This window comes from Macrotis lagotis, chromosome 1 (genome assembly GCF_037893015.1).
Source record: "Macrotis lagotis isolate mMagLag1 chromosome 1, bilby.v1.9.chrom.fasta, whole genome shotgun sequence".
Lineage (NCBI taxonomy): Eukaryota > Metazoa > Chordata > Mammalia > Peramelemorphia > Peramelidae > Macrotis > Macrotis lagotis.
Window position 1 is genome coordinate 325,940,670 of NC_133658.1, and position 18,137 is coordinate 325,958,806.

The window sequence follows — 18,137 nt, forward strand, 5'->3', positions numbered from 1 at the left end:
CCCTGATATTCTAGAAGCAGAGGGCAAAATAGAAATGGAGAGAATCCACCGATCCCCCAGAGAAAGAGATCCCAAAAAAACCAACCCCTAGGAATATTATAGCCAAGTTCCAGAACTCCCAAGTCAAAGAGAAAATATTACAAGCAGCCAGAAGGACACAATTCAAATATCGTGGAGCTGCAGTCGGGATCACACAGGATTTAGCAGCAGCTACATTGGAAGCTTGTAGGGCTTGGAATACAATATACCGGAAGGCAAGAGAGCTTAGAATGCAGCCAAGAATGAACTACCCAGCAAGGCTGAATGTCCTCTTCCAGGGAAAAAGATGGACTTTCAATGAACCAGGGGAATTTCAAAGGTTCCTTTTGGAATGGCCAGAGCTGAACAGAAGGTTTGATCTTCAGATACAGGACTCAGGTGAAGCATGGAGATTGGAGGAGAGGGGGGAAATATGAGGGACTTAATGAGGATGAATTGCATGTATTCCTGCATAGAAAAATGACACTGATAATACTCATATGAACCTTCTCAGTTAACAGAGCAGGTAGAGAGAGCTTTTATAGTTGAAGCACAGGAGAAAGCTGAATTCGAAGATAAAATATGGTGTAAAAATGGAGTCAGTAGAAAAAAAGGGAAATGGAAAGGGAGAAAGAAAAAGGAGAGAGGGAATAGTCCAAGATATTTCACATAAGATTCTTTTTTTTATTACAATGAGCTATTGCAATGATATGGAAGGGGGGAGGCAAGGGGGAATGAGGTAAACTTTGTTCTCATCAGAGATGGCTAGGGGAAGAAACAGCAAATATACTCAATGGGGTATAGACATCTGGAGTAAGAAGGAAGGGGGAGCAGGGGGAAGGGGTGGGGATGGGAATAAAGGAGGAGAGGATAGACCATGGGGGGAGAGTGGCCAGATATAACACATTTTCTTTCTTACTTCTTGCAAGGGGCTGGGAATGGAAGGCCTGCCCAGGAGCGCAGGGCCAGGTGTATTCTGGGCCTAAGGGGTGGTATGGGGGCTCAGGGCTTCTTGGCCCCAGGACCAGGGATCTGTCTGCTGCACCACTCAGCTCCCCTACAGCAGAGTCAGAGTGAAAGGAGAGAGAAAATAGAGTACATGGTAGTGGAGAAATAAGAAAGTAGGGAGTTGCGATCAGCAATGGCAACATTGGAAAAATATGGAAATAACTTTTGTGATGGACTTATCATAAAGAATGAGGTCCACCCATGACAGAGTTGTTGGTGTTGGAACAAAGACTCAAGCACATTTTTTGTTATGATTATTTGGGGGAGGGTGCAGGGCAAGTGGGGCTGGATGGCCTGCCTGGGGCCACATAGCGGGGTGACCTTTGGGTGTCTGGAGCCGGATTTGGACCCAGGTGCTCCTGGCTCAAGGGCCAATGCTCTGTCTGTCACCCAGCCACCCCTACTATTATTACTATTTTATGTCTTTTTTTGTCTTTCTTTCTTTTTTTGGTTTTTGCAGGGCAGTGGGGATGGGGTGCCTTGCATGTCACATGGCTGGGTGATTGTTGGGTTTACGAGGCTGGATGTGGACTCGGGTGCTCGTGGTTCCAGGGCTGGTGTTTCGTCCATTGCGCCACCTGGCCATACCTACAATTATTACTATTATTATTTTTTTATTTTAATTTTTTTCCTCTCCCCTTTACTTTTTTCGCCCAGACAAGTCTATCTATATTCATGGGGGAGGAGGAGGGGTATTTTGTTTACTTGTAAACAAGAATATTTTATTGATGTAAGAAAAACATTTGTACAAAATGAGAATAAAAAAATAAATTAAAAAAATATTATCAGTGTCATCTTCCCATGCAGGAACACATGCAGTTAAACATCATTAAATCCTTCATAATTTGCCCTTCCCATCCACCCTCTCCATGCATCATCTGAGTCTTGTGCTTGAAGATCAAACTTTCTGTTCAGCTCTGGCTATTTGAACAGGAATGTTTGAAACTCCCCTATTTCATTGAATGTCCTCCTTTTCCCACTGAACAGGATGTTTAGTTTTTCTGTGTAATTGATTCTCAATTGCATTCCAAGCTCTTTTGCCTTCTGGAATATTATATTCCAAACCCTATGAACCCTTAATGTGAATGCTGCTAAGTCCTGTATAATCCTGACTATAGCTCCACAATATTTGTATTGTTTCTTTCTGGCTGCTTATAATTTTCTCTTTGACTTGGGAGTTCTGGAATTTGGCTATAATATTCCTAGGGGTTAACTTTTTTGAATCTCTTTCAGGAAGAGATCAGTGGATTCTTAATTTCTATTTTATACTCTGCTTCTAGGATATCAGGGCAATTTTCCAGTAGAAATTCTTGAAAAAATGAAGTCAAGGCTCTTTTCCTGCTCAGGACTTTCAGGTAGCCCAATATTTTTTAAGTTGTCTCTTCTGGATCTGTTCTCTAGATCAGTTGTTTTTCCAATGAGATAGTTCATCTTTTCTTCTAGTTTTTCATTCTTTTGGAATTTCTTATTTGTTTCTTGATTCCTCACAAAGTCATCAGCTTCCCTTAGCTCCATTCTACATTTGAAGGAATTGTTTTCTTTATAGAGCTGTCTTATCTCCTTTTCCATCTGACCAATTCTGCTTTTTAAGGTATTCTTCCCCTCATTAACTTTTTGGGCTGCTTTTTCCATTTGACCTAAACTGGTTTATAACATGATGTTTTCTTCAGTGTTTTTTGTATCTCCTTGACTAAGTTGCTGACTTAGTTTTCATGTTTTTCCTATATTGCTCTCATTTCTCTTCACAATTTTTTCTCTGCCTCATTTACTTGATTTTCAAAATCTTTTTTAGCTCTGCCCATTTCCTATTTTTCTTGGAGGCTTTGGACACAAAAGCTTAGACTTTTTCATCTTCTGAGTGTGTGTTTTGATCCTCCATAGGACCAAAGTAATTGTCTATGGTCAGATTCCATTTTTCCTGTCTATTCATTTCCCCAGCCTATGTTCTGGTTTTGAGGTGCTTCCCAAACTTTTGAGTTGTTATTGGGGCCGCTCTGCAAGGACTTCAGTTTCTTCAGTGTTTTATGAGAGGCTCTGACTGTTCTTCTGGCTGTGCTCTGGTCTGTAGTTGACCACAAGTATATGTACCTCTTTGCCCTGGAGCTGTGAGGAGCATCCTTGTTCTGTTGCAGAGGGGGTGCCCCCAGACTGTGACCAGGGTCTGAATATAGATGAAGCCATAGAACCCTACCCCAGGGCCAGGAGAGAGACCTCGACAGTCTTCCCCCTTACCTGCCATGGGCTGAGCTCTCTGGGAGTAACTGCTGGTTTGCTTCCTGCTGGGGGCCATGTTGGCCTGGGCTTTGGGCTCACTGGCAGAGATTTCCCCACTAGTCTTCCAAGTTGTGTTTGGTATTCCCTGGGTTGAAAGATCAGGAAACTGCTTCTACTTCCACAAGCTGGGGTTGTAGGGACCCAGGTGACCCACAAGCTGTTCTCAGAAAGCTGGAGCTCTGGTGGTGATCCTGGCTATGCTGCTGCTCCCTCCAACTCAGTGGAACAGCCTTCCCATACTCTTCCAAGTTACCTTAGGCTATAGAATTGTCTCACTGGGTCTTTCTGCGAGTTCTGTCTCTCAAAGTTAGTCATAAAAAAAGTTAGAGTCATAATTTAAGGTTTTTGGAATATTTTGGAGAACTTCTGGGAAATCCTGCCCTTATATCACCATCTTGGCTCCACTAAAGTTTAGAATTTTTAAAACATTCTCACTTGATAAGAAGGTGAGTGAGGAGGGGAATGTAGAATATGTATGTAAACGTGAAAGGAAAATAATATAAAATAGATGAGAGATAGGTGGGAACTAGATTATCATAAGAAGCTCACCTCTTTTCTCCAATATAAAATAGAAGAGAGAGAGAGAGCTCACGTGCTCTTTCTCTCCATTTCCTCATCTGTAAAATAAAGAATGCATAACTACATAGAAGGAAGTTTGCAAGAGATAAAAAATGAATAAAGCCCATGGAAGAAAGAAATTGGAAAGAAACTGAGTAACTTAGGACAAAATTCCTGAAAATTAGAATAGCTTCTGCAAATCTTTGCTCAATAAGGTATTCTCCTCATTAACTTTTTTGGGCTGTTTTTTCCATTCAACCTCAATCAAAAATAGAAAAAAAATAAAGTTTTCACTATGAAAAATAACATTTAAAAATAAATTTTAAAAAGAATAATTTAAGAAGCATCATTTTCCCTGAAAAAACAACTTGGGTGTATGTTTCAAGAAGTTATAAATGAATCAAAAGACAAAGTAAAAAATATAATCTACTAGTAACTTCCTGAAAGAAATGCTAAAAAGTAGTTAAACAAATAGAATTTTACTGTTCCATAAGAAACATCAAATATGATGATTATAGAGAAGCTTGGCAAAATTTAAAGGAACTGATATAGTAAAAAAGTAAATAGAGCCAGGGGGGAAAAACTATGAAATGTAAATGTAAAGAAACCACAAAATAACCTCTAGGGTAAGATAGATTTCTCTACCCAATTGAGTGTGTATGTTTTTTCCTCTCTGAACCACTTCTCATGAAAGTGAAGTAAAGGCTCATTCATTCATTCCTCTCACCTTTCCCCACTTCCACTCCATTTCAAAAACTTTTTCTTGTCTCTTTTATGTGAAATATCTTTGCTCATTCTACCTCTTTTCCCTTTCTCCCAGTACATTCCTTTCTCCCACTAACTCCATCTTTATTATATATTATGCCTTCATATTCAGTCCCCTCCTGTTCTTTGTCTATATATGATCCTTCTGTTATAAATGAGAAATGTTCATCTGAGTTATCAGTATCATCTTTCCATGCAATTCAACATCATTAAATCCTTCATAATTTGCCCTTTTCATCCACCCTCTCTTTGCTTCATCTGACTCTTGTACTTGAAGATCAGACTTTCTGTTCAGCTCTCGTCATTTCAACAGAAACATTTGAGTCCCCTATTTCATTGAATGCCTATATTTTCCCCTGAAAGAGGATGTTCAGTTTTACTGGGTAGGTAGTTGATTCTTGGTTGCATTCCAAGCTCTTTGCCTTTTAGAATATTATAGTCCAAGTCTTATGAGCCCTTAATGTAGAAGCTGCTAAATCCTGTGTAATCCTGACTTTGGCTCCATGATATATGAATTGTTTCTTTCTGGCTGCTTGTATTATTTTCTGCTTGACTTGGGAGTTCTGGAATTTAGCTGTAATGTTCTTGAGATTTTTCATTTTCGTATCTCTTTCAGGGGGTGATCAATTTCTATTTTACCCTCTGCTTCTATGTTATCAGGCAGTTTTGCTGGATTATTTCTTGAAAAATGAAGTCTAGGCTCTTTTCCTGGTCATGATTTTCAGATAGCTCAATAGTTTTTAAATTATCTCTTCTAGATCTGTTTTCCAGTTCAGTTATGTTTCCAATGAGATATTTCACATTTTCTTCTACATTTTCATTCTTTTGGTTTTGTTTTATTGTTTCTTGATTTCTCACAAAGTGAATTATTTCCTGATTTCTCACAGTCATCAGCTTCCTTTAGCTCTATTCTAGATTTGAAGAAATTGTTTTTTTCAGAGAGTTTTTGTATCTCCATTTCCTTCTAATCAACTCTACTTTTTAAGGTATCCTTTTCCTCATTGTCCTTTTTGGCTGTTTTTTTCCTTTTCACCCAAACTGGTTTTTAAGATGTTATTTTCTTCAGTATTTTTTCATATCACCTTCACCAAGCTGCTGACTTGCTTTTCATGATTTTCCTGTGTTTCTCTCATTTCTCTTCCCATTTATTCCTCTACTTCCCCTTACTTGGTTTTCAATTTTTTTGAGCTCTTCCATAACTTAAGACCAATTTATATTTTTCTTGGAGGCTTTGCATATAGAAGCTTTGACTTTTTCATCTTCTGTATATTTTTATCCTCATGGGACCAAACTAATTGCCTATGGTCAGGTTTTTTTTTTCCCTTTCTGTTTTTTGCCCATTTTCCCAGCCTGTGACTTGATTTTAATTCTTTATTAAAGTGGGGCTCTACTTCCAGGGTGGAAGGCTCAGAGTCCCAAGCTTTTGACAGTTTTTTTTCTTTTTTATTTGTTTAAGGCAATGGGGTTAAGTGACTTGCCCAAGGTCACACAGCTAGGCCATTATTAAGTGTCTGAGGCTGGATTTGGATTCAAGTACTCCTGACTCTAGGGCCAGTGCCCATTGACATGTTTTTTTGCAGCTGTTTTCAGGGATATCCCCCTCAGTTCCTTCAAGGTGCTATGAGAAACTCTTACTGTCCTCCTGGACTAACTTTTGGCCTGTGGATGACCACAACAACTCCCCTCTGCCCTGGAGCTGTGAGGAAGGTTCCTGCTCTGCTATGGCAGTGAAGTTCTTTCACCTGATACTGGGGCCCCAGACTGTAATCTGGATGTGAGAATAGGCAAAGTGACAGAGTACTGCCTCAGAAATAGCAGAAACCTCTGTAATCTCCCCTGAACCCCCTAATTGTCCATGGGCTGAGTGCTCTGAAAGCAGTTGCTGCTCCTGGTTCCCAGAGTCAAGTCTGCACCAAACCTGTGCTGGACTGGGATCCACACTCACTCTGGTGCCACAGGATTTTCCCACTGACCTTCCAAGTTGACCTTGACAATCCCTGAGCTGAGAAGTCTGAAAACCACCATCACTGTCATGGACACAGACACCCCCATAGGCTGTTCCTGGATGGTTGGAGCAGGTTAGCTTCAGCATGGCTGGCACAGCCTGTGCTGTGTTGCAGCCCTTTCTAACCCAGGTGTAAGAGACCTTTCCTGTGGCTCTTCCAAGTTGTCTTGGACTGGAAAATTGTTTCACTCAGTCTTTCTGTAGGTTCCATCACTCTTGAATTTGTCTAGAGTCATTATTTAAAGGTATTTGGAGTGGTCTGGGGGAGAACTCTCAGGATTTCCTGCCTTCACTCTGCCATCTTGACTCTGCCCCAGAAAAATGTATTTTTAAAAAATCATTATTCTCATTCTACAACAAGAAAAATAGGTTCCGAAAGTTTAAGTAACTGTCCAATTAGTACATGACTAAACCAGGAATTTAACCAGATCTCATTTTCTAAGTCCAAAATCTTCCACTAAACCAAAATTTATCACTTTTCTTTATTTTCTCAAAGTTCACTCATGATGGGAAACAGTTTCCAAATAGTTCACAAACAGTTATGGAATTATTTACACTACAGACCTTTTATATGTCAGACCAGAGGTAAAAGGATCAATTAGACCTAGAGTTAGCACATTTCAACCTCCAGGAAAATTCCAAAGATTTTCTTTGAACTTATGAGGAGAAATGTTTGCCTAAGATTTACAAAATTTTATAAAAATGCTGCTTTAGTATTGTGACTTGGAAATTTTCCCATGGTGCCTAGAGCAATATTTTGTTCCTAGACTGTTAAGTTACATAGTATTTCTACAATATATACATCATGGAAACGTCAAGACAAGTTTACTGTTTACTGTAGTATAACTCCTTCCTTACATCATTCTTATGTTTTTGTTCTATTTGAAGCAGAGGTCATGTAGATTTTTGCAGAACTGTGACATTTTGAAACCTATTTTCAAAGGGTAGAAGTTGCCTGAAGATCAGTTTCCCATCTTATGTGAATGTGCCTGTTATGTTTTATATAAGCTATTTTCTTGAAAGTGACCTCATATCCCATCTTCTTGAAATAAGTTTTGACTGCTATACTACCCCCCACTATCCCTACCTAAAAAATCAAAGCAAACTTTAAGTTTATAATTCATTTGTTACAATGGCATGATGGTTCTTCTTAGATCTTTAGTTACTTATCCTGATTATAGCTTTGGTGAACACTCCTCATATAAGATTGTAAAAATGCATTAGTTACACTTTTTTTCCTACTTTGATGAAAAACTATGAATTAAGAAATTTGACCATTTAATCCCAAAATCCTTTTCCAATTTTAAAAAATGTAAATATGGTATAGTGGGAAGTACATTAGACTCTGGAAGTCAGAAGACCTGGATTCTTGTTCTTAAGTCTGCCACTAATCTTCTACCTTTTTTCTGATTCCTCATCTCTCACAAGAGTGGACTAAATTATATCCAAAGTCCCTCCTAGTTCTGTCATTGTGATTTTAATGTCTTTATAGTCTGTGTTCTACGAATCCACCTCCAACATTTTTTGTTCTGATTCTAAGGTTCTTTTTGGCGCTGTCATTCATTTCTTGGTATTCTATAATTCTCTATTCTAAAGTACCTTCCTTATTCTAACGTTACTTCCAGTTTCTAACATCCTTTTATTTTGAGGACCCTGCTAGCTCAGTATTCTTTAGCAGTGATTTTTATGAGAAGAAAACAATTGTAATAGGCCTTCACAATCCAAAGTAATATATTACTAGTGGGAGATATTTTGTGAGAAGTGATAGGGGAGATGTTTTTAAGACAGAAAAACATTCCCTATACCCTCAAATTAAGCATAAGAGTAGTCATCCACTAATCTTATGCTTAAGACTAGTCCATTTCAAAGAAGAACTAAATGAAATACTGAAATCAAGCAAAGACAAGTCGAGTGGGCCAGTGGAACACTTGAGAACATACCAAAATAAAATCTGAAATTATGCCAAGGCTTCTGGGATACATCAGCAATCCAGAGTTGGCACAAAGCAGTAAGAGAGGGGGGGTGTGCAGGGCCTTATTTGAAACCCAAGTGTCAGACATGCTGATGGGCAAAGAGGCCAACATAGGGAATTTTTTAATTTATTTATTTTGAATTTTACAATTTTTCCCTTAATCTTGCTTCCCTCCCCCCACTCCCCAGTGGGGAGAGGGAAGGCAGTCTGTTGATCTAAGTTGAATGTGATGAGAGAGAAATCATATCTTTGAGGAAGAAAAATAAAGTATAAGAGATAGCAAAATTACATAAGAAGATAATGGGTTTTTTCTATATTAAAAATAATAGTCTTTGGTCTTTGTTCAAACTCCCCAGTTCTTTCTCTGAATACAGATGGTATTTTCCATTGCAGATACTCCAGAATTGTGCCTGATTGTTGCCCTATTGGTATGAGCAAGTCCATTAAGGTGGACCATCACTCCCATGTTGCTGTTAGGGTGTACAGTGTTCTTCTGGTTCTGCTCATCTCACTCAGCATCAGTTCATGCAAATCCTTCCAGGCTTCCCTGAATCCCTTCCCTCCTAGTTTCTAATAGAACAATAGTGTTCCATCACATACATATATAAATATATATATATATATATATTTATATATGTATATGTATACACACCACAGTTTATTAAGCCATTCCCCAAATGATGGATATTCACTCTTTGCCCCCACAAACAGGGCTAATATCAATATTTTTATACAAGTGACAACACAGGGAATTTTAAGGCAAGCTAAGGAATCTGTCATATGAAGCATTGCTCAGGAAGAAAAACAAATGACTTAATGTCTATCAAACATAAACAGATATAGTATGTTTTTAATGAAATTAATCCATAAGCTAGAACAACCAGAGAGATCAGTATACGTGATGATATTTCCTGAAGATTTAATTCCATGGAAAGGAATGGTGAGATGTATCCTTTTACCTCACTCTTTTTATTAACAATTTAAATTTCTTAACTGGCTGATGCTGAGAGCATTGAAAATAAGAGTTTTTTCCTCTAGCAAACTTTGGAGTAGTTTGCTTCCTTTATTAAGGAAACTGAGAAAAACCTGGGGAATATGGCAGACCAAGAGTGAAGAAACCCAGATTTCATTCTTGGCATTGACATTAATTCATTCTGTTACCTGGGAGTGGTCACTTCCCTTCTCTGGACCTCAGTTTCCTTATGTGTAACAGAAGGGGGGATATTTTCCAATTCTAACATTCTGTGCTTTAAGATACTTTCAGCTCTAAAATTCTTTTTTATTCTGGGTTCTAAGACCTCTTACAGTTCTTTTCCATTGTGTTTTAAGCACTCTTTTAGTGCTAATGTTCTATAACTTGAAATCCCTAAGAATTTGGTTTTTAGATACTTTTGTTTAGAAAAAAAATGAGTGAGGCAGTCATAAAAATTACAGGATAATAGAGTTAGAATTGAAAGGGACTTTAGATGTCATTTAGTCCAACCTCATCACTATACAAATGTGGACCCGAGTCCCACTTGCCCCCTGATCACCAAGATAAGAGAAATGACAAAAGTCTTCTATTATATGCACACTATATGCCAGTCCTGGGCTCAGCACAGAACTAATGTACATGAAATGTTGTCTATTAAAGAATAATATTCCATTATAAAAGAACTACATGAAAGTAAAATGGACTGTTCTTCAGTTCCTTTTCAAGTGACCAACTTTCTGAATATGTATTCTTCATTTTCACACTTTTCTTTAGACTATTCTCTAAACGTAGAATATCCTCATACCCTGTCCCCTATTCCTTCATTCATTCTCTACCACCACTTTCTCTCCTCACTCTTTAGAAGTTAGATCTCAATTGCCACATCTGCTATGAATCTTTCCATGGTCACTCCATCTAGAAAACTTCTCTCCTGTAATAGCACCCCAAGCACCTTCATAGTAGAGATTGAATCTCTCTCTTCCCCCTCTTCCCTGTTCCAATGTTGTACATATAATAGACACTTAATAAATATTACTTGAATTAATCATCTATAACAGGTGAAAGGTTCAGGTTGTTTTTAAGAAAAAAATAACTCCCTTCTGCTTTTGAGTTTTTTAGTGACATAGTTGAAAAGGGCACTCGTGAGGTAGGACACTTGGGTTGAAGTCTCAGCTCTGGTGCTTATTGGCCTTGTGAGGGTTGGGCATTTTCTGTAAACCTTAATTTCTTCATTTTTAAGATGAAGATAATAATAATGGTATTAGTTGTCAGAGAACTATTCTGCAGATTAAATGAGATAATAGATTTGAAAAAAAAAAGTTCTTTTTTGGAATACTTATGGTGCAGTAAGTCAGGAGTACCAGAGTTCAAATGTAGAATTCAGACACTTATTAGCTGTGTGACCTTGGGCAAGTTACTTAACCCTGATTGCCTCACCGCCAGGGCCATCTCCAGATGTTTCATATCTGGCTGCTGAACCCAGGTGGTTCTAGAGGAGAAAGTGAGACTGGTGAGTTAGCATAGCACCCCTTCACTCAAATCCAGTTCATGTGTTTATCGTGACATCATCTCTCTGAAGTCATGATCTTCTAAATGAAGGACAAACATTTATAATTAAAAGTTCTAAAAATATGTCAGTATATGAAGTATTAACCATGTATAATGCCCTTTATCTTCTAAAATGGAAGATTTGACTTCTAATTCCCCAGATACTTATGACCTTGTGCATGCCTTAACTTCCCTCAGTCTCATTTTTTCATGTGTTAAAAATGGGGGTAATAATGGCCCCCATGTCATGGGTTATGAGGCTCAAATGAGCTAATACATGTAAAAGATTTTGCAAGCCTTAAAGCTCTATGTAACTGTTATCTGTGATCATTATAAGGAAAGTATTTGATAAACTATAAATAAGATTAGCTGACATTTAAAGTTTGAATCTTTTCAAAGTCCTTTGTGTACCTTATCTCATTTTTAGCTTCACAACAACTCTTATGAAAGAGTCACTACAGATATTATTTTTATAAGTAATATGTCAGGCTCAGACTGATGCCCCCCTGCATTCTACTCCTCACCTCCACCACCGCCACCCCCCTCCCCACAGAAAGGACTCCAGTTCTAGCCTTTCTTGTGTCTTTGTTGATCCATGCTGTCCCTTTAGACATTGGGGGTATAAAGGATACTCAAGACAGACTGTCAATAGAACATTTGCACTGTCATGCTTTCCAGTTATTCTTTTAATTTTAAGTTTTCTTCCTCCCTTCTCTTTTGTGTCTTCCAGGTCCTCAGTATCGTCTGGAAAAGCAGAGTGAGCCCAATATCCCCGTGGATTTAGAATGCACCCTGGAGAGCCAGAGCACTTTGGAGTTCTGCCTTGTGCGCGAGAACAGTATGTCTACCCTTTTCTATCTTGTATCAGTAGATTGTCCAAGTGCCCCAAAATTATACATTCTGGAACAAGTACTATACTGACTGAGCAAAGGGTGGGGGGTTGAAAGGTACTTTGTTCCTTATAGCAAGAATTGTCAACAGGAGCCAAAGAATATTCCAGAGTGAAATGATTGATTCCCCACCTTTTGGTAAATAGGCTATATACTTTTTATGGCTTCATGATTAATCTTTTCTGTTAAACTATATACTGGCAAAGTTATGATCAACCCTGAACCTAGTCTGGAAATATAGCACCTTTTCTGAAACCCACAATATTTAATAGATAAAGTGACTGGTATCTACCACATTTTTCTTGTCAATATTGCATTGCAACTCACCCAATAGTTTCAAAATTTTTTGAAGTATCAACCATGTATAATTTCTGACATAGGAGGCAAAAGAGCTGTTTTTAGTCTAGTAATTTTTAAGGAAATTTCTAAAATCTCAAACATTTTCTTCTGTTCTCTTGCTAGTAAGCCTCAAAATCAAACTTTGAAAAAATAGAATTTTTTTTTAGATTTTTTGCAAGGCAAATGGGGTTAAGTGGCTTGCCCAAGGCCACACAGCTAGGTATTTATTAAGTGTCTGAGACCGAATTTGAACCCAGGTACTCCTGACTCCGGGGCCCATGCTTTATTCACTGCGCCACCTAGCAGCCCCGAAAAAATAGAATCTTAAGGGAAGCTAGGTGGAGCAATGGATAGAGCACCAGCCCTGGAGTCAGGAGGACCAGATTTAGAATCCTGCCTCAGACACTTAATAATTACCTAACTGTGTGATCTTGTGCAGGTCACTGAACCCCACTGCCTTGCAAAAACAAAACAAAAACATAGAAAGAAAGAAAAATAGAATCTTAGCCTTTGAAGGAATCTGAAAAAGAGAATCTTCTGAAAGGAGCTTGGGGAAAATGTTCTAGAATAGTCAGAACTTGATTTTTAAGGGGCAGCTAGGTGGCGCAGTGGATAGAGCACCAGCCCTGGAGTCAGGAGTACCTAGGTTCAAATCCAACCTCAGACACTTAATAAATAACCTAGCTGTGTGGCCTTGGGCAAGCCACTTAACCCCATTGCCTCGAAAAATCTAAAAAAAAGAAAAAAAGAACTTGATTTTAATTCTACTTACCACCTACATGGTGTTGAACAAACCACTTTCTTCCTTTATTTGAAATTCAGTTTCTAAACTGAGCAAATTAGTCTAAATCAGGTGTTCTTAACCTTTTCCGGTGTCAGAGATCTCTTCTCCAATCTGGTGAAACCTGTAGACCCCTTCTGAGAATAGTGCTTTTGAATTACAGAAAATGGTATATTTCAGTTAAAGGTTACTAAAAATAAAGGTGTAGTTTTATTTTGTTGTGTTTTTTTTTCCCTTTCAACTTAATGGATTTCTGAAATCTATCCACAAACTCCGGGAAGATCTGTGATCCCCAAGTTAAGACCCACTGACTTAGAGGATCTTCAGTGCTTCATAAAGCTTTGACATTCAGTGTTCTGTGACCCAAAGTCCTTTCCACCTCTATCATTGTATGTTCCAATTAGTCTTCTAAGATCCCTTTTACCTTTACCACTATTTTATATTCTAAGGTCTCTCCCAATTTTAATAAGTATGAATTATTGTGATCTAGATGCTAGGGTAACAAAAAAGTAGAAGATAATATCTACCCAATATTGGATCTTTTAATAGATCATTTAATACAAGGCTCTAATTTTACAGATGAAGAAATAATAAACCCATAAATGTCTTGCCTTAAGGTCAAGTAAATACTGAGTAGCAAAGTTGAAATTGAAATACATGTAGTCTGACTCCAGATCTAGAGATTTCTCCATTCCTGTTACATTAAAACTTTAAAAATTGTTGATGAAAGCTTTTTATTTTTCTGTTCCTTCCATTTATTCTTCACTACTTCAGGACAACCAGATATAAATTATAACCTTTAATAGATGGGATTTTTCTAGAGTTGCTGTAGTCAAAAATTGTGTATCCTGATGGTGAAGCCTTTACCAACTATTCTCCAAGACTTAGGTTGGTCCTTCAACAACATCTCTCGACACAAACCCAAAACTTTTCTAGCTTAGGAGGACCAACCAGATGAGTTTGGAATCACCTGGCACAACCTTGAACACCTTGAGCTGTCTCCATACCTCATTGGGGTATTTGAGGGAAGTTTTCAGTCCAAGGGTCACAGAATGATGGTGTACATTTCACAAACTATGATGGCATTTGTGTGTAATGGTGGTGATAGTTTTCTGAGGGTCATAAAATGTTGTCACTGACAGTATTTAAGGGGATAGAGTTTGCAAAAGGAGCTAAAATAATATCTCTACTTAGGAACTAAGATTTAGGATTTTTTCCTAGGTCTTGATCTTTTAAAGGAACAAAAAAGATAAAAATCCTTGAAGTTTCTAATTTGAATTACTTTCTGCTAATATATACACTATCCTTCAGCTGTCTACTAGGACTTGAAATATGAAAAGCATAAAGTAGGGGAATAGTATCTAATGGAAGAGCATTTGAAGTCCAATGAGCTGTTCTCCTGTTCTCATCTTCCCAGTTCTAATCCTGGCTATCTCCCTAAACTTTAATGCCCTCTTCTAGGAAAATGCTACCTTCCCCTACCTTCTGAAGACTTGCGTAATTTTCTGACCTTGATAAAGGCACAATTATCCCTTCAGAAGAAGACCTAGGCACTAATCTTACTTGACCAAAATTTCCAGCTTCTCTCAATTACTACCTGATACCCATCCCATCTCAAACATTTTCTTCTGTTCTCTTGCTAGTAAGCCTCTAAAATCAAATTTTGAAAACTAGAATCTTAGGGGCAGCTAGGTGGTACAATGGATAGAGCACTGGCCCTGGAGTCAGGAGGACCTGATTTCAAACCTGGCCTCAGACACTTAATAATTACCTAGCTCTGTGATCTTGAGCAGGTCACTTAACCCCACTGCCTTGCAAAAAACAAAACAAAAAAATAGAAAGAAAGAAAAATAGAATCTTAGCCTTAGAAGGAATCTGAGAAAGAGAAAAGAGAGAATCTTCTGAAAGCAGCTTGGGGAAAAGTGTTCTAGACTAGTCAGTCTGTTTATTATATAGTTTTAAATAAGAAAATTGAACTACATAATCTCCAATGTTCCTTCTAGTTCTGAAATGTTATGTATAATAATGTATAATATTATGTTCTCAGGCCTAACATTCTATTTTATGATCTGTCTCTTTTAGTTCTAAATTCTATTCCATTTTTTAATTGTGTGATTTAAACATAGAATGGTTTGAATATCATTAAGACCTCTGGACCTCTTTAGAGACTCAAAGGGTCTTTTGACATATCTATTGAATTGAATTGATTTTGTATCTACCTCACTATTATAGAGGTAGAAAAAATCAAAAATATTATTATTCCCTTTCAGTGATTTAGGAAAGGGAGCAAGACTCTGATTGGTTTAATGATTTACTGAAATAACAAGTTCAAGCTTTTTGAATATTTGCAAAAGGGAAAATTCTTCCAAAGAAAAACTTTTTTTTTGAGGAATTCACATAAGTGTGACTGGTGAGTGACTATAAACCATGACAAAAATAATCCAAATTAATTTGAATGCATAGTTTGTAAATAGTTATAAACATATATGTGTATGGGTATCACAGATTTACAAGTCTTTAAATATAAAAGGAACCTTAGCAATAAGAATACTGAATTTTAAGTCAGAAAACATGGATTGAAATCCAAATTCCATCACAAACTTCAGGGCCTTAGGCAATCATGGTATAGTAGACAACCTTACATCTAGAATAAAAAGATCTGCATTCATATTTCAGCTCTCACTTATTAGTTGTCTCGTCTTCCAGTCACTTTCCTTCTTCAGGTTGTTTATCTAATTCTAAAATGAGAGTCCTGGTCTAGAAACTCTAGATATTCTCCAGAGCCCTCTCCATCTCCAGTTCCTTGATCATTCACCCTCTTTTTTGATACATAAAATGGAGATAATTCCTTCCAAGTGTTTTATGAATACATTATATAAGTGAAACAACTGACCCCAGATTGCATGTCTTCTCATGTCTTCTAAATATGACCTGACTGAAAAGATGCCCCTCAAATATCCAGGACATTCAGAGTTAGTGCCAGCAAAAGAACTAATTTCTAGAGAATGTCACTTGTTCATTGTTCATCTTTGTTCATTTTATTGTTCTATATAAATGGGAAAGAGGGAAAGGTGGCTTTTGGAGAGTGAAAAAAAATGTTTATTTTTTTCCTAAAGGTTTCTGGTAATTTTCTAGACACTCTTCATGATCCTGATTAATAATGGGTGAATCTCTCCTCCTTTAAGGTACTTTGTGCCAACAGAGGAGACACCCTGAGGGTTAGTTGGTGCTGGAGAAGCTCTGCCTGACTCACTCAGGGATCTCTAACCTCGCTCAGTATGACTTGTAGCACTTTAAATATCAAAGCCCTTTGTAGCTTTAAATGTCATTTTATGGTACTTCAATAGGATTTTTAGGAGAAAGAAATAAGAAACAAATAAGATTTGTTTATGAATAGAAACTTAGGTTTGGGAGTAACTGAATAATTTCAGACTCTGCCATTTATGGGATCGTAGGATTTAATGCACAAAGACTTTTAGAAAACTGTCTAGTCTAGCCCCTTCATTTTTTATAGGGGAAAATACCCAGTCTCACTCTATGACTGGAGAGAAGTAATTTCAACTCTTTGGCCTCTATTTCCTCGTCTCTTAAATGAGAATAATAATGATGTGCTATTTAATTCACAGGGTGGTAATGAGGCAAATGCCATGCACATTTTCAAGCACTGTAAAGGGTGAGTTATTATTGGTAGGAAAGTAGTTTGTAAATCCTAAAGCCCAATCAAAATAGGAAGTATGGTTGTGCTTTTTAAATTGGTGGCAGCATAGTATAATCAGTACAGTTTTGTCTTCAAAGTCAGGAAGACCTTGGCTCAAATCAGCAACTAAGATTATAAAGTTCTGAGATGATGCCAACTTATATTGGTAGATAGAATTTCCTATACTTGGAGTTCTTAATATCATTGAATATCAGAGCTAGATAAGGCTTATCAGCATAAAATATAAAAACATTGAATATCTATGTTGGAAAGGACCTGAGAAAATAAAACTTGGAACATCAAAGCTGGAAGGAATTTCCTATCTTCATAGTACCCTATCCTTGAACTATTTCAGGTTGTAGTTTTCTCATTCCTAAGATGAAAATATTAATGCTTGTACTCCAATATTAAAGTTACACCATTTCCCCATCATCTTATATTACTTCTTTTTTTCAAGGGATAAGAGATTGCTGTACATTTGCAGTTCTCCGGAAAACTATATGTGTCTTGCATTTATTAGTTTTTCCACAAACAAGGCCCTTAACAGAGGGCTTCCTAACAGACCTAGATACCTCTAGGTCATTTTCCCTCTTTTCATCTAATATTACTACCATCTACCTTATTGGGCAGTTGAGAGGAAAGCAGTTGTAGGTAAGTAAACTAGAAATGTGAGCACTGGTTTTCATTATTAATGTCAAAGTGTGTGTGTATCTGCCACTAATGATTTCTTGGTATGAAAGTAAGTGACTTTTGGATTCTCAAAGGTTCTGCCAATGAAGCTGCCAACTCCTTCTGAATTTGGCACATTTTGTACTATGCTGCTTCCCACTCTTGATCCTTCATTTTTATCATTGTGCCTCCATCCCGTTTCTCCCTTTTCCTTGGATCTGCTAGAAATTGGGGCAAGATAGGCAGTGCAATGGATAGAGCACCAACCCTGGCATCAGGAGGACCTGAATTCAAATGTGGCCTCAAACACTTAATTATTGCCTAGCTGTGTGACCTTGGACAAGTCACTCTTAACCCCATTGCCTTAAATAAAAATAAAATTTAAAAAAATTGCCAGAAATCCACACAGACATTGTTACCTGGTGCAGACAGCCAGATAGATCTCTCTGGTCCTTTCTGCGCAACTTTTCTCTAAACCCCAACCACTCACTTCCCAAGTAAAAGGGATATTTTTTTTCTCTCTTAAACTTCTCATAGCATTTTTTTCATGTGAAATTAGAACTTTTGACCTCTCCTTAACTCACCTTGCTCTCCTTGTGCCATAGTTATATTTCTTTCCATTTGCTTATAAACCCCCTGA

At 37.6% G+C, this 18,137-nt stretch overlaps 1 protein-coding gene across 9 annotated transcripts in view; it reads left to right on the forward strand.

Annotated features, from left to right (window-relative positions):
* Nucleotides 1-18,137, forward strand: part of MAPKAP1 (MAPK associated protein 1) — a 357,394-nt gene that overhangs the window by 282,882 nt on the left and 56,375 nt on the right. For all 9 annotated transcript variants that reach the window (XM_074211563.1, XM_074211565.1, XM_074211567.1 and 6 more), the window contains one exon: nucleotides 11,852-11,959. In XM_074211563.1, coding sequence (XP_074067664.1) covers nucleotides 11,852-11,959 — 108 coding nt within the window. The remainder of the gene's footprint in view (nucleotides 1-11,851; nucleotides 11,960-18,137) is intronic.